At 45.9% G+C, this 24,338-nt stretch overlaps 1 protein-coding gene across 1 annotated transcript in view; it reads right to left on the minus strand.

The window, feature by feature from the left end:
• abcg5 (ATP-binding cassette, sub-family G (WHITE), member 5) overlaps positions 1-24,285 on the minus strand; it is a 49,955-nt gene extending 25,670 nt beyond the window's left edge. The window contains exons 1-3 of the mRNA XM_085980385.1: positions 23,766-24,285; positions 16,386-16,507; positions 7,306-7,442 (exon numbers count right to left, since the gene is read on the minus strand). Of these exons, the coding sequence (XP_085836511.1) occupies positions 7,306-7,442; positions 16,386-16,507; positions 23,766-23,923 (417 nt within the window). The 5' untranslated portion in view covers positions 23,924-24,285. The remainder of the gene's footprint in view (positions 1-7,305; positions 7,443-16,385; positions 16,508-23,765) is intronic.
• Positions 24,286-24,338: the final 53 nt, after the last annotated feature.

A 24,338-nucleotide genomic window follows, 5' to 3' on the forward strand; every position in this document is an offset into this window, starting at 1 on the left:
ACTCCATGACAGTTCCATTCATGCCTGCTTTTTAAATGCTGTCTATAACCAGCACTGCAGAATAGTTCAACAATTTTTCAGCAACATGAAAGAACACCTTATTTCACCATCACTTGTGAAATAATCTGTTTTTTAAAAACTGTCTAAAGGAAGATATTTTCTTTATTTTATTCCCATGACAAAATAAAGCATCTTTGTCCATATGTATATTTCTGTCAAGATACATAATGGGGTTAAAAAAAAACTAAGTTCACTTACAGAAAATGGCCCAGCTTGTTTTGATAAGCAATAGCCTCAGAACAAATGTTATGTCTGCAGCAAGTATCCAAGGAAGGAGCCAAGGCATTCCGTTCAAATACAGCACCCTGCGAGTTTTGCTTGAACATCTGTTTGAGTGCTAGCTCTATCGGAGTTTACGAGTTACATGTTTAAATTTCCTTTGTCCCAGACAAATTTTGAAAATATGCGCGATTGGAGGCAGGTCGGGTGGGAAATTTAAAATTAGTCGGAGCGGGTCGGGAACCTGCCGTCATCCCGCCGCCACGTGCCTTTCCCTCGGGCGTGTCTGCCAGCGCGGCAGCGACCCAAACAGCAGAGACAGGCGACCTAATTCAAATCATTAAGAGGTACTTGTCAGACCCTTAAGCACCTTTTTAACCCTACTTTTCAAATTTACCTGGATGTCCACGGGAAACACGTAGCTCGGGAAGCACGTCTGTCAATCTGAGGTGGGAGTTCAGTGGCCATTGCTCCAGCTGATTAGTTGATAGCATGAAATGTACTAAAAAAGCTCCAACCTGACAGCTTCCCTCAGGCAGAAGCTGTTGCTGACTGCATTCCCAGCACAGATTTAGCTTTCTGCAGGTTGCAAGTCTTTCCAGCAAAGTCTCCATCCAGTGTCACCTCATTGGAAGAACCTCTCCAACCATTGACAGATTGCTTCTCTCTTCTCTACTTCATTGCCATCTATTTCATCAGCATGGGTGCCGTTAATACTGTCTCACCTCAGTCCTCAGAATCTGACCATGATGAGCCCCAACACCAGCAGCACCGCTACCAAACTTCTCCTCAACCACCTGATGCTGCACAGGACAGAGGGCATCAGCACAGGGCTGCACCACGCCGGAGGTGATACCCCAACACAGGGTATCCAGGGATGGCCTCATCATGGACAGATTTAGTTAACTTTACACTGTACACCCATGTGGCTGCCACATGATGTGCCAGGTTGGCACCACCCCACACCAACACCATAAAGCATCCCTACAATGGCCAAGCCATTCATTTCACACTCACCACCATTTCCTGAGGTACTGTTATGTCTCACCATTCACTGCAACTCACTAAGCCACTTCCAAAGATGCACACAAATCTGTCCAAGAGCAGAAAGTGGTGAAAATAAAGATTTTTATATTTGACAGCCGTTAACGGAAACTTTACATAAACATCGAATAAAACACCCAAATGAATGTACTTGTGTGTCATCTTTCTCTTCTGCATGCTCCTACGAGGTGCTACCCCTGTGGCTTCAGCAGCGGTCGAGGTAGCCTGCTCACTTCCCTGCTACGACTGCTTACGACACTTTTGGCAGACGTCCTCTGGGTTTTGGAGCCTGTGATGGCCCCGCCAAAGTCTGTTCCACCTGCGACTCTGCGGGGAAGACTTGGCCATCACTATCCGAGGAGGCATCTGGGGCTCTGACTGAGGAGGTGGCAACGGGGGAGACGTGTAAGTGCTTTGAGAGGAGCCCCCACTTTCATGTCCCCTCTCACCATCATCCGTCTCATGGGCCATCCACACTTCCCTGCTAGCAAGGAACTGGAGAGCACCGTGCTACATATCAGTGGGCCATGTGGACCCACGTCCATGCTGACATCCCTCCTAGAGAGGAGATCTATGAGCCTCTGCCATCTATTCTCCATAGATAGCATGTGCTCATGTGAGTGGCACATTAGCTGCTCCATGCAGGTGGCCATCTTTTCCATGGAAGAGCCTACAGTTGACATTATCTGCTACACGGTGGTGCTCATTTTGGAGATGGACTCCTCCATTCTCTGAACATTTGCAGACATCGCGCTCGCAAAACCTGTCCGAGCCTCCTGCACTTCCAGGATTGCCCTCTTTCTGGGTGGCCCCCGAGGCGCAGCATCTGCATGCAGCTGAGCAGAGCTGGGAGCATCCTGTGCCCTCTGGTGAGGAGTCTCCACTGCCGTCCCTGTCTCCATCATCTGCTCTTGCTCGGTTGCGAGTTGTGAGATACCAGGTGACAACACTACTCTATCTCGCGAGGGATCCACTGAGGTGTGCGTTTTTGCGCTGTTGCTGGGTGTGATTATGTCTGGTGACGGTGCGCCCTCAGAGGCTGGAGGCTCCTCTGAGGAGTCGTCTTGCTCTTCCTCCTGGACAGTGGAGGGGGTGCTCTTGATGGACCTGTGGGCGAGTAAAGAGATGAGTTGGATATGTCATATGAAGAATGGGTACAGATACCATTATGCACATGATGACCATTCAATGGTCCCATATGAGTGACTGATGTATGCCATGTAGCTGTATATGTAATTCTGTCACCAGGTTGCTGAGATGTCCCCCTCTCTCCGTCTCCCACCGTCTCCCACCTCCAGCTGCTCAGAGACTCCAGATATTTCTAAAGCAGCCTCTTCTGCTGTTGTAAGGTTTGCAAATGATGGATGGCCACCGCCAGTTCTCTGCCACTTATTGTGGGCTCTCTTTTCCTGCAAGGAGAGAAAGAGAAGGTTGAGTGAGAGTGATGGAATGAGTGTAAGGAATGAATGGGTTAGATCTTTAGAGGGAGACTCTGATGGAGTGGGGTGCCAAAGCCAAGTGGCCTCCTTGTGTGTTGTTAGTTGGAATGATTGCACTAAGGATGAGGATGAGTGTGAGGGGCGGCTAGTGAGATGGGGATGTGATAATGTAGGTAGGACATGCAAGGTATGTTGGTGTAAGGATGTGCAGGAGTAGGGTTGGGAAGGCAGAGTGATGGGGATGTGATTAGAGGAACTGCAGGGTGAAGTTGAGTGTGGCTTTGTACTCACCTTTCCCGATTTAATGAGATCTTTGAAATGTTTGCGGCACTGCACCCAGGTCCTCCTGACCACATCCCTGCTGTTGACCTCCTCTGCAATCTCCAACCAGGCTCTTTTTGTCTCCTGGGGAGGTCTCCTCCGCCCATTGGAAGAGAAGAGGACCTCCCTGTGTGCTCTGACTCCCTCCACAAGCATATGGAGGGAGTCATCGGAGAACTTGGGTGCAACCCTCTGCGCAGTCATTTGCAAAGTGTTTGCAGCACTCCAATGCTGTAGTGCAGTGCCTGCACTAACCTAGATGAAACTTCAAATGCAATGTGGCCATAGCTCCTTTAAATATCCCAGCTGAAAACGCGTCATCAATGACGTTATCAGATCCACACCATTTAATTGGGCCGGACATAATAGGCCCCATTGACAGTCGTTTTTCTGGAGCGGGATGGAAGCAGCAATGGGGTTGTGACCTGCCATGGCGACTGCCTGCACCTGACCCGCCCAGGTAAGGAAAATTCCAGCCACAGATAGGCCAGAGACTTTTGGGAAAAACAAGTAACATAAAACATAAATCAGGGACGTCTGAGCCAGGTCCAGTTCACATTGAGATTTACTGCAGCAGAAGTGACTTCTTGTTTGCTATCATTCCAAGGAGGAAAATTTAAGCATGCAATTACTGTAAATCTACAGTATGTTATTACTACCATTCACACATCCATTTATAGTTTAGCATTTTATAGCCTAAGCCACAGTCTAGTGAAGTGTTTATTCTACTGTATTACAAATTCAAGGAAGATCACATGAAGGTATATGATTCAACCAGAAAACTGAAATACAGTGGCAAGGGTTTTCTGTTCAACCTGTGGGCTTGCTACAAATTACTTGGATATTGGGCTGGTAAAGATAAACTCTGGTTTGCAGGGAGTGAGGACTTGCCTGTGACAGTGATCTGAGATGTTGAACACAAAGAAATAGCAAAAGTAAAATCCCAATATATACCAGTCTCCTTCCTCTCTTTAGTCTCCCTACTCCACACACCATCCTCAGCCAAGTACAGACGGGCAAACGCATCACCAGTCTCTTCAATGGAGTCATTCCTTCAGTCTTTCTCTATCTTTCCATGTTGGAAAGCACCTAGCCTTTGCTCAGCACCAGCCTACAACTAAGATCGGAATTTCACTGTAGCCTGGATTTTGCGGTGAAGCGACGGCGATCGCCACTGACCTCGAAGAAAGCTGCCCACAAAGATCTAGCCTTCTCTATGGCATCAATTTCAGCTCTCTCTCAGTTTTAATCTGGGGCCAAATGAAGCGAATCACCAGCGTCCAGCAACAGTGATGTCATCAAGCTGGTTGAGTAGCCAATCACATTGAAGAGTTCTCACAGACAGCAAACCAGGAAGTAAAATGCACAGATTATAATTTATTTTTAACGGGGAGCGAAATAAAGATTGGGACATATACAGCTAAAATATCATAAACAAACTTTAAAAAATGATATTAAAAACTTGTAATTCTTTATCATATTACTGTAATGGATAAATTTCAGATTCCACAAATATAAAATTAGTTTTACATGGCCAGAGCTGTTGTTGAGCAGTCAGTATGCTGTTAAAAACCCAGTTACACCTCTTTCAACAAGGCTTAAATTTTATGGGGCTTTTTAACAGCAATATTACATCGTAAAAGGGGAAGTTTCCATCAGTTCAAGTGATTTGCCGGCTCTGCGGAGTTCCACAGCGCAACCTGTGGCAGAGCAGGGAATGACTGACCGCAACTTTAGGATTTCCGCATGCGCAAAATCTGAAGTTGCTATCAGTTTCAAAGAGTAATGATAGTGAACGCTGACAGTTTCGCCATCATTACCACTGCAAAATCCAGGCCAATGCCTTCCCATCTCAGCACTATGTGTTGGAACTCCCAATGCATTGCACCACCATTGTGGGATATTTAATTTCATCTAATAGTGTGTAAATCTTGGCACACATCTGGAGGTGAATTCTTCACTTTCCTGGGTAGCAATCACAAGTGGGAATCCTGGATGACTTTTCCCTTTTCTAATCTAGGGGTGCTAAGCCAATTGTGGCATCACTGTAGCCACTTTGGCTGAGATACAGTAATTCAAAAAGAACTTGCACTTAAATAGTGCCTTTCACGACCACTGGACGTCTCAAAGCGCTTTACAATCAATGAAGTACTTTTGAATTGGAGTCACTGTTGTAATGTGGGAAACGTGGCAGCCAATTTGTGCACAGCACATGTGTCCCACAGACAGTAATGTGATAATGACCAGATAATCTGTTTTTGTTATGTTGGTTGAGGGATAAATATTGGCCAGGACTCCGGGGATAACTCCCCTGCTCTTCTTCGAAATAGTGCCATGGGATCTTTTACGTCCACCTGAGAGAGCAGATGGGGCCTCGGTTTAACGTCTCATCCGAAAGACGGCATGTCCGACAGTGCAGCACTCCCTCAGTACTGCACTGGAGTGTCAGCCTAGCTTTATGTGCTCAAGTCCCTGGAGTGAGACTATGAACCTATAACCTTCTGACTCAGAGGCGAGTGTGCTACCCACTGAGCCACAGCTGACACAAAGGCCAGGGTTGAGCCTGCAGCATTCATAAGAACATAAGACGTAGGAGCAGGAATAGGTCATTTGGCCCCTCGAGCCTGCTCCGCCATCCAGTAAGATCATGGCTGACCTGATCTTGGCCTCAACTCCACATCCCTGCCCACTCCCCATAACCCTCGACTCCCTTACCATTCAAAAATTTGTCTATCTCCACCTTAAATGTATTCAATGACCCAGCCTCCACAGCTCTCTGGGGAAGAGAATTCCAAAGATTCACGACCCTCTGAGAGAAGAAATTCCTCCTCATTTCCGTTTTAAATGGGTGCCCCCCTTATTCTGAAATTAGAACTAGATTCCCCCACGAGGGGAAACATCCTCTCTGCATCTACCCTGTCAAGCCCCTTCAGAATCTTATATGTTTCAATAAGATCCCCTCTCATTCATTCTTCTAAACTCCAGTGAGTATAGGCTCAACCTTTCTTCATAAGACAACCCCTTCATCTCCGGAATCAACCTCGTGAACCTTCTCTGAACTGCCTCCAATGCAAGTATATCCTTCCTTAAATAAGGAGACCAAAACTATACGCAGTACTCCAGGTGTGGTCTCACCAGCGCCCTGTACAGTTGTAACAGGACTTCCCTACTTTTATACTCCATTCCCTTTGCAATAAAGGCTGACATTCAATTTGTCTTCCTAATTACTTGCTGTACCTGCATGCTAAATTTTTGTGATTCATGTACAAGGTCCCCCAGATCCCACTGTACCTCAGCATTTTGTAATCTCTCCCCATTTAAATAATAATTCGCTATTTTATTTTTCTTACCAAAGTGGATAACCTCACATTTTCCCACATTATACTCCATCTGCCAGATTTTTGCCCACTCACTTAGCCTACCTATATCCCTTTGGAGATTCTTTGCGTCCTCCACACAATTTGCTTTCCCACCTATTTTTGCATCATCAGCAAATTTGGCTACATTACACTCGGTCCCTTCATCCAAGTCATTAATATATAGATTGTAAATAGTTGAGGCCCCAGCACTTAGTTAGTTACAGTTTGCCAACCTGAAAATGACCCATTTATCCCGACTCTCTGTTTTCTGTTAGTTAGCCAATCCTCTATCCATGCTAATATATTACCCCCAACCCCGTGAGCTCTTATCTTGTGCAGTAACCTTTTATGTGGCACCTTATCGAATGCCTTCTGGAAATTCAAATACACCACATCTACTGGTTCCCCTTTATCCACCCTGCTCGATACATCCTCAAAGAACTCCAGCAAATTTGTCAAACATGATTTCCCTTTCAGAAAACCATGCTGACTCTGCTTGACTATATTATGATTTTCTAAATGTCCTGCTACCACTTCCTTAATGATGGACTCCAGCATTTTCCCAATGACAGATGTTATGCTAACTGGTCTATAGTTGCCTGCTTTCTGTCTCCCTCCTTTCTTAAATAGGGGCGTTACATTTGCGGTTTTCAAGTCCACTGGGACCTTCCCAGACCTCTTGGTCTGTCTGGCTCAGCTAATCATATATATATATCTTAAATAAATGAATTGAAAGCAAAATCAGTTCTATGCTTGAAAACATTTGCACTGTAGTAAATTTTCCTTAGGTACATCAAAATGTTGCAGAAGAACACACATTGTTACATGGTTACGGTTTTAAATATTTATTACACTATTATTACCTGTAAGACATATGAAAAGCAGTCATGAAATTCTTCCTTTTTCAATTTGCACCCATTCACATATACATCACCAAGTAGGTTTGCTGAACCACATAATCTTCCTGTAATTGCATCCAGCAAAGTGGTCTTTCCAGATCCTAAAATATAATCATGGTGCTATTATAACAAAACACCTACAAGTAATGTTTTATACACCAATAATAAAATAATTAAAGCCTTTCTGCATCTTATATTAAATTGTCCAAGCTGTGATGGCCCTTTATGGTAGAACAGCCTGGTGGCATTCCTGGCTATCAGACCAGGAAGGTTCAGGTTCAATTCTCGAGCTATGCTGAGTTAGCTTATCTCAGCCAGGGTGGCAACTGGTAACAGCACCTCTGGGCTAGGGAAGATGGGGGCGAAAAATACAATGTTACCCACTCGAGGGTAGAATTTCCGCTTTGGGCGCAATCGGCAATCCGGGTACAAACTACATTCAAAAATGTTTTCAAAAGTGATTTTTTTGCTCGTGTATCCACTCAAACTAATTTGCATATCGCCGAATGTAAAATCTGCCATGAACCAGCGCAATCTGGAATAAAAAGCTAATTATCAGTAATGGTGACCGTGAAACTATCAGATTGTTGTAAAAACCCATCTGGTTCACTAATGTCCTTTAGGGAAGGAAATCTGGCATCCTTACATGGTCTGGCCTATATGTGACTCCAGACCCACAGCAATGTGGTTGACTTTTTAAACTGCCCTCTGAAATGGCCCAGCAAGTCACTCAGTTGTAGCAAACCGCTACGAAACACAATAATAAGAATAAAACCGGACGGACCACCCGGCATCGACCTTGGCACTGGCTACGGCACACCCAACCCAGTCGACCCTGCAAAGTCCTCCTCACCAACATCTGGGGACTTGTGCCAAAATTGGGAGAGCTGTCCCACAGACTAGTCAAGCAACAGCCTGACATAGTCATACGCATAGAATCATACCTTTCAGCCAATGTCCCAAACTCCTCCATCAGAATCCCGGAGTATGTCCTGTCCCAGTCAGGAAGGAGTGGCCCTGGGAGTCCTCAACATTGACTCTGGACCCCATGAAGTCTCATGGCTTCAGGTCAAACATGGGCAAGGAAACCTCCTGCTGATTACCACCTACTGCCCTCCCTCAGCTGATGAATCAGTACTCCTCCATGTTGAACATCACTTGGAAGAAGCACTGAGAGTAGCAAAGGCACAGAATATACTCTGGGTGGGGGACTTCAATGTCCATCAGCAAGAGTGGCTCAGTAGCACCACTACTGACCGAGCTGGCCGAGCCTTGAAGGACATAGCTGCCAGTCTGGGCCTGTGACAGGTGGTGAGAGAACCAACGCGAGGGAGTAACCTACTTGACCTCGTCCTCACCAATCTACCTGTCGCAGATGCATCTGCCCATGACAGTATTGGTAGCAGTGACCACCACATAGTCACTGTGGAGACAAAGTCCCGTCATCACACTGAGGACACCCTCCATCATGTGTGGCACTACCACTGTGCTAAATGGGATAGATTCAGAACAGATCTAAGCAGCTCAAAACTAGGCATCCATGAGGCGCTGTGGGCCATCAGCAGCAGCAGAATTGTATTCCACCACAATCTGTAATCTCATGGCCCAACATATCCCTCACTCTACCATTACCATCAAGCCAGGGAACCAGCGCTAGTTCAATAAGGAGTGTAGAAGAGCATGCCAGGAGCAGCACCAGGCGTATCTAAAATGAGGTGCCAACCTGGGGAAGCTGCAACACAGGACTACATGCATGCTAAAAAGTGGAAGCAGCATGCTATAGACAGGGCTAAGCAATCACACAATCAACAGAGCAGATCAAAGCTCTGCAGTCCTGCCACATCCAGTCGTGAATGATGGTGGACCATTAAACAACTAACGGGAGGAGGAGGCTCCATGAATATCCCCATCCTCAATGATGGTGCAGCCCAGCGCGTGAGTGCAAAAGTCAAGGCTGAAGTGTTTGCAACCATCTTCAGCCAGAAGTGCCGAGTGGATGATCCATATCGGCCTCCTCCTGAGGACCCCACCATCACAGAAGCCAGTCTTCAGCCATTTCGATTCACTCCACATGATATCAAGAAATAGCTGAGCGCACTGTATACAGCAAAGGCTATGGCCCCCGACAAAATCCCGGCTGTTGTGCTGAAGACTTGTGCTCCAGAACTAGCCGTGCCTCTAGCCAAGCTGTTCCAGTACAGCTACAACACTGGCATCTACCCGACAATGTGGAAAGTTGCCCAAGGGTGTCCTGTCCACAAAAAGCAGGACAAATCCAATCTGGCCAATTACCGCCCCATCAGTCTACTCTCAATCATCACCAAAGTGATGGAAGGTGTCACCGACAGTGCTATCAAGCGGCACTTACTCACCAATAACCTGCTCACTGATGCCCAGTTTGGGTTCTGCCAGGACCACTCGGCTCCCGACCTCATTACAGCCTTGGTCCAAATATGGACTGATGTGCCTTCAATAACCACAAAACTAGAAGTTATAGACTTAAACAAGTTGGCTTTTAATCACTAAGATCAGAGCTAACATCTCAACACACTGACTGGCTCGCAGGAATGAGTCATACAGGTTAGTCAGGAAAGAGGAAGTGAAACTATACACCGTGTGGGGGAGGGTAATATACATGAGTGCAAAACGAATACAGGCAATAACAAACAGATTTCATTACATTCACCCCTTCTTTAGATTTAGTCCATCGGGGTGATGTTTCTTAAAAGTTGGTATAAGTGAGTCTGTCAGGAGGTTTTGCGGTTCTCAGTGATCGGCGCAAAGCCGGTTGGGGTGCCTCTAGGGGAGTGGATTCTGGTTCCTCCGCTGTCCGGGCCTCCGCAGTGTCTTCCAGGTTATCTGCAGTGTCCTCCAGGTTAAAGTTGGGTATTGATACCTCTGGGCGCCCTGTCTCTTTGTGTAGGTCTTCCTCGGGTAGTCTCTCATCGTTCTCTCCGCTCCCCGAGGGAGCGAGGTCTTTTATGGAAACAGTGTCCTCTCGCCCGTCAGAGTATTCGATATAGGCGTACTGAGGGTTTACATGGAGGAGCTGTACCTTTTCCACAAGGGGGTCCGTTTTATGGCCTCTCACGTGCTTCCGCAATAGTACTGTCCCCGGGGACGTCAGCCACGCGGGTAGAGATATGCCCGAGGTCGATTTCCGGGGGAAAACGAACATCTTTTCGTGAGGGGTAGCATTAGTGGCTGTACATAACAGAGACCTTATGGAGTGGAGCACGTCTGGGAGGACTTCCTGCCAGCGGGAGGTCGGAAGGCCTTTTGACTTTAAGGCTGACGTGACAGCCTTCCAAACAGTAGCATTCTCCCTTTCCACTTGCCCATTACCCCGGGGGTTGTAGCTAGTGGTTCTGCTAGTGGCTATCCCCTTTGAGAGCAAGAACTGGTGCAGTTCGTCACTCATAAATGACGTCCCCCTATCGCTGTGTATGTAGTTCGGCATGCCAAACATCCAGAATAGATTACCGAGACACTTGATGACCGTGGCACTGGTCATGTCTGGGCAGGGAATGGCGAAGGGGAAGCGGGAATATTCATCGATGATATTGAGGAAGTATACGTTACGGTCGGCAGAGGGAAGGGGTCCCTTGAAGTCCAGACGTAGGCGCTCGAATGGCCGTGTGGCTTTGATAAGGTGTGCACGGTCAGGCCTGTAGAAACGAGGCTTACATTCCGCACAGATGCGGCAGGCTCTGGTCATTGCCCTGACCTCCTCGATGGAGTGGGGCAGATTGCGGGACTTTATAAAATGGTATAGTCGGGTGACCCCTGGGTGACAGAGGTCGTTGTGGAGACCCTGTAATTTGTCCGTATGAATGCTGGCACACATTCCCCGCGATAGGGCGTCTGGGGGTTCATTAAGGGCTCCCGGCCTGTACATAATATCATAGTCGAACATGGATAGTTCGATCCTCCACCTGAGTATTTTGTCATTCTTGATTTTCCCCCTTTGTTTGTTATTAAACATGAAAGCCACCGACCGCTGGTCGGTGAGCAGGGTGAAACGTTTGCCGGCTAGGTAGTGTCTCCAGTGCCGCACTGCCTCCACTATAGCCTGTGCCTCCTTCTCGACAGAAGAGTACCTGATTTCAGGTCCCTGAAGGGTTCGGGAGAAGAAGGCCACAGGTCTCCCAGCCTGATTGAGGGTCGCAGCTAAAGCAAAGTCTGACGCATCGCTTTCGACTTGAAAGGGAATGCTTTCGTCCACTGCACACAGTGCAGCCCTTTCAATGTCCTGTTTGATACTGGTGAAAGCCTCCCGAGCTTCAGCTGATAGTGGGAAGGACGTCGATTTAATGAGGGGTCGGGCCTTATCAGAGTAATTGGGCACCCATTGGGCATAATACGAAAAAAATCCCAGGCACCTTTTTAAAGCTTTGGGATTGTGTGGCAGGGGCAGTTCCTTTAGGGGGCGTAATCGGTCAGGGTCCTGTCCAATTACCCCATCTTCCACCACACAGCCGAGGATACAGAGACGGGTTGTGTTGAAGACACATTTGTCTTCGTTGTAGGTTAGATTCAGCTTTAGGGCAGTTTTTAAAAATCTCACAAGATTTAGATCGTGGTCTTGCTGGTTGTGCCCGCAGATAGTGACATTGTCCAGATAGGGGTAGGTAGCTTGTAGTTTATTCTCGTCAACCATGCGGTCCATCTCACGTTGGAAGACCGAGACCCCATTTGTTACCCCGAAGGGCACTCTGAGAAAATGGTAGAGGCGTCCGTTCGCCTCAAAGGCGGTGTATGGGCGGTCCTCCGTTCTAATGGGGAGCTGGTGATACGCGGATTTGAGGTCGATAGTCGAGAAGACTCGGTATTGCGCGATCTGGTTGACCATTTCTGATATGCGGGGTAAAGGGTAGGCGTCCAGCTGGGTATAAATATTAACAATCTGGCTGTAGTCAATTACCATCCGTTTCTTTTCGCTATTTTTAACTATGACTACTTGGGCACGCCACGGACTGGTACTGCATTCAATAATGCCTTCCTGCAGGAGTCTGTCCACTTCCGCCTTGATAAAGTGTCTGTCTTCCAGACTGTACCGTCTACTTTTGGTCGCTATGGGCCTACAGTTCGGAGTGAGATTAGCGAATAAAGAGGGCGGGCTGATTTTTAAGGTTGATAGGCCACAGACTGTGAGTGGCGGCTGGGACCTGCCATATGCTAGCGTGACACTTTCGTGGTGGCACTGGAAGTCCAGGCCCAAGATTACATTAATACAGAGTTCTGGCATCACGAGGAGTTTAAAATCCTTGTAGTCCGTGCCTTTTACAGTCAGTGTTACCACACAGTAGCCCAAAATGTCCGAAGTGTGGGGCTTAGCAGCCATAGCAATTCTGCTCCGTGTAGGGGTTACCGTTAATGAGTGCTGCCGTACCAGGCTAGGGTGGATAAAACTCTCGGTACTCCCACAGTCAATTAAACATTTCGTTAAATTCCCGTTTACCTGTATGTCCATCATGGATTTTGTCAACGGGTGTGGCCTGGATTGATCCACCGTGATCGAAGCCACTGTTGGGCCCTGGGCGGCCGTTGAGTCGGGAAAAGATGGCGGATCCCAAGATGGCGGCCCGCACGAGGCGGTGACGGAGTTGGAAATCGGATTCCCCCTGCAGACTTTGCTAAAATGCCCCTTTTTCTTACATTTGAAGCATGTAGCATCCTTCGCTGGGCATCGTTGTCTGGGGTGCTTGGCCTGGCCGCAGAAGTAGCATTTCGGGCCTCGAGACATTGCCACTGTAGTAGGACTCCTGGGTGAACTTCTGTGTGGGGACTCCGGCGGTGTAGAGCTGGTCTGAGACCTGGATGGGGAAGATGGCTGATTCCAAGATGGCGGCCCGCTCGGCGCGCACGAGGTGGTGAGGGCCACATGGCCGGAAGAATAAGAGTCAGAGTTTTTCTGGGCCACGTCCAGCGATCACGCAGTGGCCACTGCCTTTTTTAAGTCCAGGACCTCCTTCTCCAGCAGTCTCTGCCGGATATAATTCAATTTGAGGCCCGTGATGAAGGAATCGCGGGCCAATTCGTCAGAGTACACGTTGGCCGTCACGGCCTTGCAGTTACAGTCCCGGACCAAGTCCTTTAGGCCCTGTAAGAAATCGTCCATTGATTCCTCAGGTCGCTGCCTGTGTGTAGCCAGCAGATGTCTGGCGTACACTTCGTTTACTGGCCTCTGGTATTGGGCCTTCAGGATAGCGATGGCCTCCGTGTAAGAGGTGGCGTCCCGGATGAACGAATAAATCCGATGATTAACGCGAGTAGTCAGTAGATTCAGTTTATCTACCCCACTAGCGGATGAGGCCCTCGCGAAGAGTTCGAAGCATTTGAGCCAGTGTCCAAATTGATTTGATGCTTCAGCAGAATGTGGATCCAAGTCCAGACGCTCTGGTTTTAGGAGTCGATCCATCCTAGTTTCTTTAGTGATTAAAATTGATGTGCCTTCAATAACCACAAAACTAGAAGTTATAGACTTAAACAAGTTGGCTTTTAATCACTAAGATCAGAGCTAACATCTCAACACACTGACTGGCTCGCAGGAATGAGTCATACAGGTTAGTCAGGAAAGAGGAAGTGAAACTATACACCGTGTGGGGGAGGGTAATATACATGAGTGCAAAACCAATACAGGCAAGAACAAACAGATTTCATTACATGGACAAAGGAGCTGAATTCCAGAAGTGAGTGGAGAGTGACTGCCCTTGGCATCAAGGCAGCATTTGGCTGAGTGTGGCATCAAGGAGCCCTAGTAAAACTGAAGTCAATGGGAATCGGGGAGAAACCTTGCCACTGGCTGGAGTCATACCTAGCACAAAGGAAGATGGTTGTGGTGGTTGAAGGTCAATCATCACAGCCCCAGGACGTCCCTGCAGGAGTTCCTCAGGGCAATGGCCTAGGCCCAACCATCTTCAGCTGCTTCATCAATGACCTTCCCTCCAACAGAAGGTCAGAAATGGGGATGTTTGCTGATGACTGCACAATGTTTAATGCCATTTACAACTCCTCAGATAATGAAGCAGTCCATGCCCGCATGCAACAAGACTTGGACGACGTTCAGCCTTGGGCTGATAAGTGGCAGGTAACATTCGCGCCACACAAGTGCCAGGTAATGACCATCTCCAACAAGCGAGTTTAACCACCGCCCCTTCATATTCAACAGCATTACCATCGCCTAATCCCCCACCATCAACATCCTGGGGGTCACCATTGACCAAAAACTTAACTGGCCCAGCCACATAAATACTGTGGCAACGAGACCAGGTCTGAGGCTAGGTATTCTGCAGCGAGTGTCTCACCTCCTGACTCCCCAAAGCCTTTCCACCATCTACAAGGCACAAGTCAGGAGTGTGATGGAATACTCTCCACTTGCCTGGATGAGTGCAGCTCCAACAACACTCACGAAGCTCGACACCATCCAGTACAAAGCAGCCTGCTTGATTGGCACCCCATCCACCACCTTAAACATTCACTCCCTCCACCATTTGCACACCGTGGCTGCAGTGTGTACCATCTACAAGATGCACTGCAGCAACTCGCCAAGGCTTCTTCGGCAGCACCTCCCAAACCTGCGACCTCTTCCACCTAGAAGGACAAGGGCAGCAGGTGCATGGGAACACCACCACCTCCTAGTTCCCCTCTAAGTCACACACCATCCTGACTTAGAAGTATATCACCGATCCTTCATCGTCGCTGGGCCAAAATCCTGGAACGCCCTACCTAAGAACACTGTGGACCTCACCACACGGACTGCAGTGGTTCAGGAATGTGGCTTACCACCACCTTCTCAAGGGCAATTAGGGATCAGCAATAAATGCTGGCCTTGCCAGCGACGCCCACATCCCATAAATGAATAAAAAAATCAGGCAGCGTTTTAGAACATAATTTTTTTTGCATTAAAAATATTCCTTTACATATTTAAGAGTGGTAACCTGGTACAGTTATTAATACAGCTGAAAATGGATTTAATTGCAAAAAAATTAGCATTTTTAATCAGAGTGTCTAGTCCACCACCGCTGAGTAACCTGATTTTAAATAACTGAAAATGACTTTAATAAACTATACAGAACCATTTACAGTACTAGTTTTATTGGTGTATAATCGTCAGTTTCTTAGTAAATTAAATATTTTTAAATCTGTAAAGCTTTTAAAAGGTACCTATTAGTGTTCTTTCGCCTAAAACTTAATTTTAGGAGCCTCCTCGTAGGCCTGCACATGGGCAAAATTAGCAGAAAATCGCCAGTGATTAATTCGATCTGGGGGTGTGGCCAGTTTCCAGCATGATGTTTTTTAAACTAACACAAAAGATTGCAGAAACTAGATTTGCGCTGGAAGTAACTTGCACTTGAAATTCCTTGATCTTTTGCACTGGTGCGGCCGATTTCGAGCAGGTTGCACCGAAAAGACCAGCGCAACCAAGCGAAAACTCCAGGCCACAATCGTTAACAAGTGACCCCCCTCACCCAGAGAGTTAAAGTTGGGTGAAGAAAGGTTCAAAGCTGGCCGTGACACTTCCCCAAGGTTGAATACTTTGCCAACATCACTGTCTAGGCTACTACATGAAGAATTGCCATTTAGTTGAAACAACAGAGGGTTGACATAATTCAGCATGAGTAAAACCTTCAGCAGAAGAGGGGAGAAAATTGGCACGGGCAGGGAATGTGGCTGCATGAAGTTACTCCAAGGCACTATTTCAAATAATGGTGAGCAAATGTTTGTACCCATGATTCCCCAGCCAGTTCCTGATCTCTGAGGTACTATCAGGGGAAGACAGCAACCATTTCCTTAAAGAGGGAGGTTAAGTTGTGGGTGGGAGAGGAGGTTGACCACAGTAGTATTGTCCATTTGCTAAAGGCTAGTAACAGAATAGCATTGGCAGCTACCCAGACTTGGTCTAGAAGAATAGTGTATGATGGGGAAGACCTAAAGAGGTGAAAAATATGAGACGAGTTGAGCTAAAAAGCAAGTTTTTAAAAATAAATCCGAAGAACAAGAGCTGCAAAGCAAACTATTTGCAGCATCTATGCATTAATTACCAGAATTTCCCAAAATTCCCATAAGTTGTCCACTTTCCACATAAAACGAGACATCTTTCAGGATATGCCTTGTCCACTTTTTATGGTACGACTGAACATCCCACCAGGGCCCAACTCTCTCACTGTAAGAACATAATTTTAAACATAAGGCAGTGAACAGTCAGCCAGACAAAAAGCCGTTACAATTTTCCAAGTTCATCATTTGCATTATTTTAGAATATGTTTTGCATATTTCCCCGCTTGAAGGAAGATTTGGATTGGGTGAGGTGGTAAATATAGGTGCAGTTTCAATCACTCCTGCTTTCTGAAGTTGTAGTCTGATAATTTACTAATTGATCACTTCTTTGTGAATTTTATGCTCATCAAGGTGAGGAATTTAGCACTGGCTAGTGGAACATTTTGCAGTTTAAGGACCGAGTGCCAGCATCCCAAGTCAGGCATACATATTTAGCTGCAAAGTAAAGCACCCTCTTCTCGGCTCTCACCTCAAGAGAGCACTCTCTATTGCACCATTGGGATATTTTTCCATTTCCCGACATTCTCTCTAAGTGAAATTGCTAATTTGTTGTCAAATTTGGTCCCATACCCATAAGGAACTGGACAAATTACTGATGATTTAAAATAAACCTGATATGCACTAATTTATTTCTAAAAGGTGTTAGGCAATTTGTACAACATTTTGGTGGAATTGTCCTGCATGGGATCGTTAAGACAGTATTTTCAGTAAACATTCACCCTATTTCTGTAGCACCTATATTTTCACATGGCAATTCATTGCTGACAGCAAATTAAACCATCTAACGGGTAACTGGGTGAACTTATGCTGATTTTATGGCCTCGATTTTCAGCGGCGAGGGAACAGCGCTTGCCGTCTTCTACACTGACAACTGCCCGCGGGCTTTTCGTGGGCTTTTGAGCAGCAACTTGCTGTCATCGGGTGTCTAATCCAGTGGGGCGCCCTCTACAGGGCATCTGTGGCACGTGTGAGCAGGTCAAACTACAGCGTGGCTCTTCAACCAATCAGACTGAAGAATCCTTACTGAGCCATGCAGAGCCTAAACCAGGAAGCATAAATTAGATTTAATTCATTGTAAAATCATGTACAGAAAGAAAGATGGGATTAAGAGAGATAAAAGAGACAGAAAGAAAAAGTAATTTTTTTTTAAAATCTCCAACACTAATTAAATTCTGAAGAAATGAGACTCCACACTTGTAAAATTACATTTACATTACCAGAGAGGTTGTTTGGCAGTAATTATGACTTACCACACCATTAAAAATTAACTTCCATCTGAATGCACCAGCCCTAACTTTCTCCCATGTTTAGTGGGTAACTAGTGGGTAAGTACAGCAACTTCATGCCCTTAAATGGATTTCAATGCCGAGTCTATCAGCGAAGTACTGGTATAGCGCAGCCTGTGGAGGCACAGAGTAACTTGGACAGCAACTTCCAGATTTCCGCGTTTGACTGCGCATGTGTGGACTCCGGAAGTTGCTGTCCGATTTACTCCATAATAACGGTGAGCGCTGATAGCCTCATTGTTACTCTTAACGCAAAATCCAGGCCATCATCTTAACAACCATGTTCCATGCTAACAAGTGTGGTTTAGTTTCCATTGTTAATAAAGTAGGTAAAAAATGGTGTCCTCTTAGTGACTAGGAAGCCACACTCTCAGGAACCCGGATTTAAAGCTTCAGTTAATTTTTTTTTTTTTTAAAGATATGATTAGCTTCAAACTCTCCGGAAAATCAAAAACCTTGGGTTGATGTTACAATAAAGGTCACAATACCCATCATCAGCAGAAATGTACAAAAGTATAAAATAATGGGCAGATTTTATTGGGTGGCAAACCCTGTGTGACATACTGACCTCGAAATCCTGATGAGCAATATCTTACTTCAATTCAATATTAGGAAGACTGAAACCATCATCTTTGAGTGGAGTTTCTGACCTCATAGCCATTCCATCACAGAGACCACTTACTTCCACCTGTGTAACAATGCCTGTCTCTACCCTATCTCAACCCCTTTTGATTAAAAATTCTGGATAACAGAGAGGTATACCTACCAAGGCAATTTTTAACACAAACAAAAATAAAAACCACTGACTAACTCAGCCACCGCAGGAGACTCGGACTCGGCAAAATGAGTGCTGGATGGATTGGGCAAGATTATCGGCTATCTATTTTGCCAGTTATTAAAGTATTCCGGATGATTAAGTGCTGTTTAAACAAGAGTTTACTGTACATCCTTTTGTCATCACCAGACTTGACTAATCCAATGCTCTTCTTGTTGGTCTTTCATCATTCACTCTCTATAACTCCTACTTTTCCAACACGCTGTTGCACATATGCTGCAGTGTACTAGGTCCTGCTTACCCATCTCTGTTGACCTATGTTAGTTCACATCCCTCAGCTTTGCCCCATCTTATCTCTGCAATCACCTCTAGTACTAAATCCTTGGTGAATGCTCATTCCTCTGACTCTGGCCTTTTGTACATTTCTCCAGTATTTCGACTTTCCATTGTTGGCTCAACCATCAGCCACCTGGGTCAAACTCTCTGAAATTCAGTCCCCAAACTTCTCTTCTTCCCTCGCCATCTGTAAAATCCTTCTCAAAACTCATCTTTTTGATCAAGCTTTCTGTTGTCTTTCCTAATTTCTGACTTATCTGTGGGGGTGGGGGGGGGGTGGGGGGGGGGGGGCCTGCGGAGGAGCAGTGAATGACAGACTGCAACCTCAGCATTTCCGCAATAGGCTGCACATGCGCTAAATCCTGAAGTTACGGTCAGTTTCAAAGGCAAAATTACGCCGAACGCTGCCAGTTCGCCATCATCAGAACCACAAATTCTGGGCCAATATAATTTAATCCCTAATACAAAAGCAAAATACTGCGGCTGCTGGAAATCTGAAATAAAAACAGAAAATGCTGGAAATACTCAGCAGGTCAGGCAGCATCTGTGGAGAGAGAAAAAGAGTTAACCTTTCTGACAAAAGATCATCGACCTGAAGTGGAAAAATTTGAACATGTTTTTAAGCAATTGTAGGGGCAGGGAAAGGGGGGAGGGGAGGAAAGAACAAAAGGGAAGGGCTGTGATAGGATGGAAGGCAGAAGAGATTAAGAGACAAGAGGGATCATTGATGGTGCAAGGCAAAAGGAGATGTTAAAGGGACAAGTTAAGAAACAAAAGATGACTCTAAATGAAGTGTAAATGGCAATGGCAGAATGATGCTGCCTGACCTGCTGAGTATTTCCAGCATAATTTAATCCCTGCTGTTTAGAAATTCAGATGTTTCGTTACATGCTGTACCGGGGGTGCTGATGAATGTAATTAAACCATGGGAAATTTCTGACTTGCTCTTCATTGATATGTCAACACAATTTGGGTAAGTCCTTCCATGTTGTCAGCAACCACCAGGGTGAAATTCAAGAGGCACAATTATACCCTCTTGTTATGTTACCTAATATATTTTTAAAAACTCATGCCCGGGATTTGCGGTCAGCGGCGAAGCTAAGGCGCTCACCACTGACCTCGAAGAAAGCTGCCCACAGAGATCCGGTGATCTCTGCAGCAAGAAGTTTACCTTCTCAATGTGCTGTAGTGCTTTGTAATGGGAATCCCCAGCGTTTAACAAGCAGTTTAAGCAGCCAATCACATTGAAGAATTCTCACCGACAGCAAACCAGGAAATTAAAAGCACTGAATTATCTGCATTTTTAAAAAAATGTTAGAGAGGGTGAAATAATGATTGGGACATACACTTGAAGCTGAAATATCATGAACAAACTTTAAAAAGATTGTAATTTATAGCATAATAGAACAATTTGACACTCCACATATATAAAAATTAGTTTTTTGGGGGTCAGGACAGTTGTGTAGCAGTCAATCTGTTAAAACCCAGTTACACCTATTCCAACAAGGCTTAACATTTTATGGGATATTTAACAGCGATATTAGCGTGGAAAAGCTCACATTTTCGTCAATTTCAGATTGCCGGCTATGGGTGGGTTGGGGGGTCCACAGCGCAGCCTGTGTTGCAGCAGTGAATGACTGACCCCAACTTCAGGATTTCCACGTTTGGATGCGCACGCGCTAAATCCTGAAGTTACGGTCGGTTTCAGAGTGGGAATGACAGCGAACGTAAAATCCAGGCCATTCCTTCTGAAGCAGCATATTCTCCCTCTTTTTGGTGGCATCAAGCAAATTGTGACCGCAAGTAGCGCCCCGCTTCCCAATAATTCCTATACTTGCCCATATAACACTTATACAGAAATAAAAAAGGAAAGTTGAAAATGCTGGAAATCAGAAATAAAATCAGAAAAGATTGGAAATGCACGGCAAATGAGTCTACATCAGAAAGGCACAGGTTAACATTCCGGGTAAACCCCTCATACCACCAGTATTGATGAAGTAATTCATTGGCTCTGAAGTGCTGTGGGGTGTCCTGAGGTCGTGAAGGAGGCATTAAATGGAAGTTCATTCCATTCGTTCGCAGGGTCGCACCTAAATGTCACAAATCTATCTTTCTCTTTTGGATATTGAGCGACTTGTTGTGCCTTTCCTGTTTTATTTAATTTATATCGAATACAAATTATATCTGACGCAGATATCAATATGAACACATAATTCTAAATTTATTGTTAACCAAGTCACATGATAAAAACATAACTGTTAGAAAAAACATTCTTTTCCTAACTTGTATTTAAAAGCTTTTTGGCCGGAATTGTACCTGATTGAGAAGAAAATGGTATTGGAAGAGAAGAGCTTTGAACTTGTTGGAATGCATCGATTGGGCCAGAAATTGGTGAACGGGGCTTGCAGCCCCGTTTCTTCACTTACCCCGCGCTACTGCCGATCAGCTCCAGGGACGCCTGGAATTGGTGTTTCCAGAAGAAGAATCCCGGGCAGCGTATGACGTCATGCCGCCCAGGAGTGCAGCCAGCGCGAAGCCAGGAGCGTGCAGTGCAAGTGAGACACGCCCCTTGAGGTCTCAGTTTCACTGGACACGCCCCCAATGTTTCTGTCAAGCTGCTAAGCATTTTTACATGCAAAGCAGCAGTTTAAATAGGTTTTTGGAAGTTTTTTGAAGATTTTGGTAACTTTTATAAACTTTTTAAAATGTTTACATTATTTTGAGTAATCTGAAGTAGTTTTAAACAGAATTAAAGCAATTTAAAGACTTTTAAAAGCCCTAAAAGAATTTTTTAAATTCCATTTATTTATTTAGCAATGTCGTCGTCATACGTGTCTTCACACTGTTCCCTTTGGGGAACTGTATGAAGTGGTGGAAGGATTTATGGCCATGATTAACGCTCATTCCGTGACCGTAACCATCTTTGAACCAGCCATTAGGGCGGTTAGTCCTATGGCGGGAGGGTTTTACGGGCTCCCACAAGCTATACAAGGAGGGGGGCCACCCACACCCACGGACGCAAATATCCCACTGGATGTCAACCCAGAATTTAGAGCTGGAGCTCCGACTCCACTTGCCGGGACTGTCTGGAGCGGGGTTCGAAACCCTACCCTAATCTGGCCCAGCGGCGGGGATCCTACCGCTATGACAAAGGCCCAATCCGATTAGCAACGTGAAATGGCAGCATAGGGCTCCAGTCACGGGGAGGGAAAAGGCGCAGGAAACATATGGGTGTCACCTTTTGTGCGGAGTGGGCCTTTTACGTAGCAGTAAGCATCCCCGCCGCTGGGCCAGAAGGAGTAGGGTTTTGAACCCCACTCCAGACAGTCCCGGCAAGTGGAGTCGGAGCTCCAACTTTAAATTCTGGGTGGACATCCAGCGGGATACTTGCGTCCGTGGGTGTTGGTGGCCCCCCCCCCCTCAGATGGGTTGTGGGAGCCCGTAAAACCCTCCCGCCATAGGACTAACCACCCTAATGGCTGGTTCAAAGATGGTTACGGTCATGGAATGAGCGTTAATCACGGCCATAAATCCTTCCACCACTTCATACAGTTCCCCAAAGGGAACAGTGTGAGGATACGTACGATGATGACCTCTTGCGCAATGCACCTCCTTGGACCCTCAGTCGCAGATGCGAGGGGGCAAGTCGTGCAATTGTTAAATTTTTCATTTTATTGACATGTAAAATGTTGGCCCAGTAATTCCCTTCCAACTGCGCGAGTACAGTCGGGGTACTTACGCATCTGGCCGGATGAAATGCCGGTTTTCAGCATGCACAATGCTTTTGGGGAAAACCGGCATTTCCTGTCCTCTGAAGGGGTTCAGAGGCAGAACGCGTGCGACTGCACAGGCAGCGCGTGCGCAGTATAATTCGCCGCTTTCATTACTGCTTTCAGTGAGGTCAAGTCCTTACAACTTACACATGAAAAAAGCATGGGTACAGTTGCTCCAGAGGCTGCGGAGGAAGATATTTCTTATCGTGGAGCTTCTGAAAGTATGTATGTCTGTATATATTCCTTTGCGTGTTATGTATATATTCCTTTACTTATGTGTATGAATGTATTATTTAATTATGACTTTCAGAGAAAGTAACTTATTGGAAAATCATAATTAAAAACATACATTCATACACATTAGTAAAGGAATATAAAACATACATACATATACGTAAAGGAATATATGTGGACATACATACATAACTCATTCTCACATTCCATTCACACAGCCACAATTGCTCCTTCTACCTACCGTTCTGAAAACCCTTTTAAAAAAAAAAAAAATTTTTAACTTTAAAACTTACTTAAAATTTCTTAAAATAACTTCCCTCCCTTTCCCAAACAAAAATATTGCATTTCAGAAGCTCCACGATAAAATGTTTCTTCCTCCGCAGCCAATGAACCACTTTACACTTGCTTTTTTCAAGTGTAACTTCTGAAGACTTACCCTCACGGATTTCATGAATGAAATCTACGAAGTTCACTGCGCAAGCGCTACCTGTGCAGTCGCACGCGCTCGAGGTCTGGAAATGCCGGCGTTCCCCGCATGCGCTGTTCATGCTGAACGCCGGCATTTCCAACGGCCAGATGCGTGAGTACCCCGAGCGCACTCACGCCTTTGGCCGCGAATTTCTGGCCCAATATACTTTCTAAATTCAAGCACATTTTACTTCTGGTTACTGCCACTGAGGGCAAATCTGTAAAACTATCGAATTGGTCTGTCAAGTTTTATTATATCGACTTCCAATCACCGTCTTATTTATTTCTTTTAATTTATTTGAACGGCTTCTCAAATATAATTTCAGTCTTGAGTTCAATTGGCTTTGCACTACACATCTAGTTTTTGTTTTCTGAAAAGCAAAGCCTCACTCTTCGGAATGATCTGCTTTTAAGATATTTATTTATTGACATTTGAAGGACTGAAGCCGCCCCCACCGCAAGTTAAAAGTTAAGAGCGAGGATAGTGTTTACCTGACGGTGTAGTTGAGGTGATTTACGCAGACTGTGCAGGCCGCCTCTGTTTTTCCCGGTGAATCGGGGTTTTGCGTTTGACGGTCACAACACACGCTGCTGTGGCGAGATTCCTCCCCTGGCACAATCCCACCGCCGGTTTCTTCCAAGCAGCTCATTTCCCAAAATTAAAAAAACAAAACAATAAAAGTCAAAAAAATAAATAAGGAGCAGACATGCTACAGGGATCAGTCTTAGACTGGTTACCGGTACACTGCAACGCAGAGTTGGAGACCACTTTAAGTTACGTTGTTGGCTCCTGCTTGACCCCACTTTCTGCCCAGGAATAATGCAGGGGGGTGAATACTGGCTAGAAGTTAGGAAAGAACCAGTGCGACATTCTGTCGTGGCAAAGGACTGCACTTGAACTTCAAAATTAAAAAAAAAATAATGCAAAATTTAAAATGCAACGAAATCCACATTTGAGCAAAATGGTAACGAGGAATCCTGCCGGCTTTCGCCCTCCCGGCCCGCTCGGGTATGTGAGGAGGTTGGGCGGAGGAGCCGCGGGAGGGCGCGATGCAGCGACCCTTG

This window comes from Somniosus microcephalus, chromosome 3 (genome assembly GCF_052327205.1).
Source record: "Somniosus microcephalus isolate GS21.2 chromosome 3, FLI_Smic_1.0, whole genome shotgun sequence".
Taxonomy (NCBI): domain Eukaryota; kingdom Metazoa; phylum Chordata; class Chondrichthyes; order Squaliformes; family Somniosidae; genus Somniosus; species Somniosus microcephalus.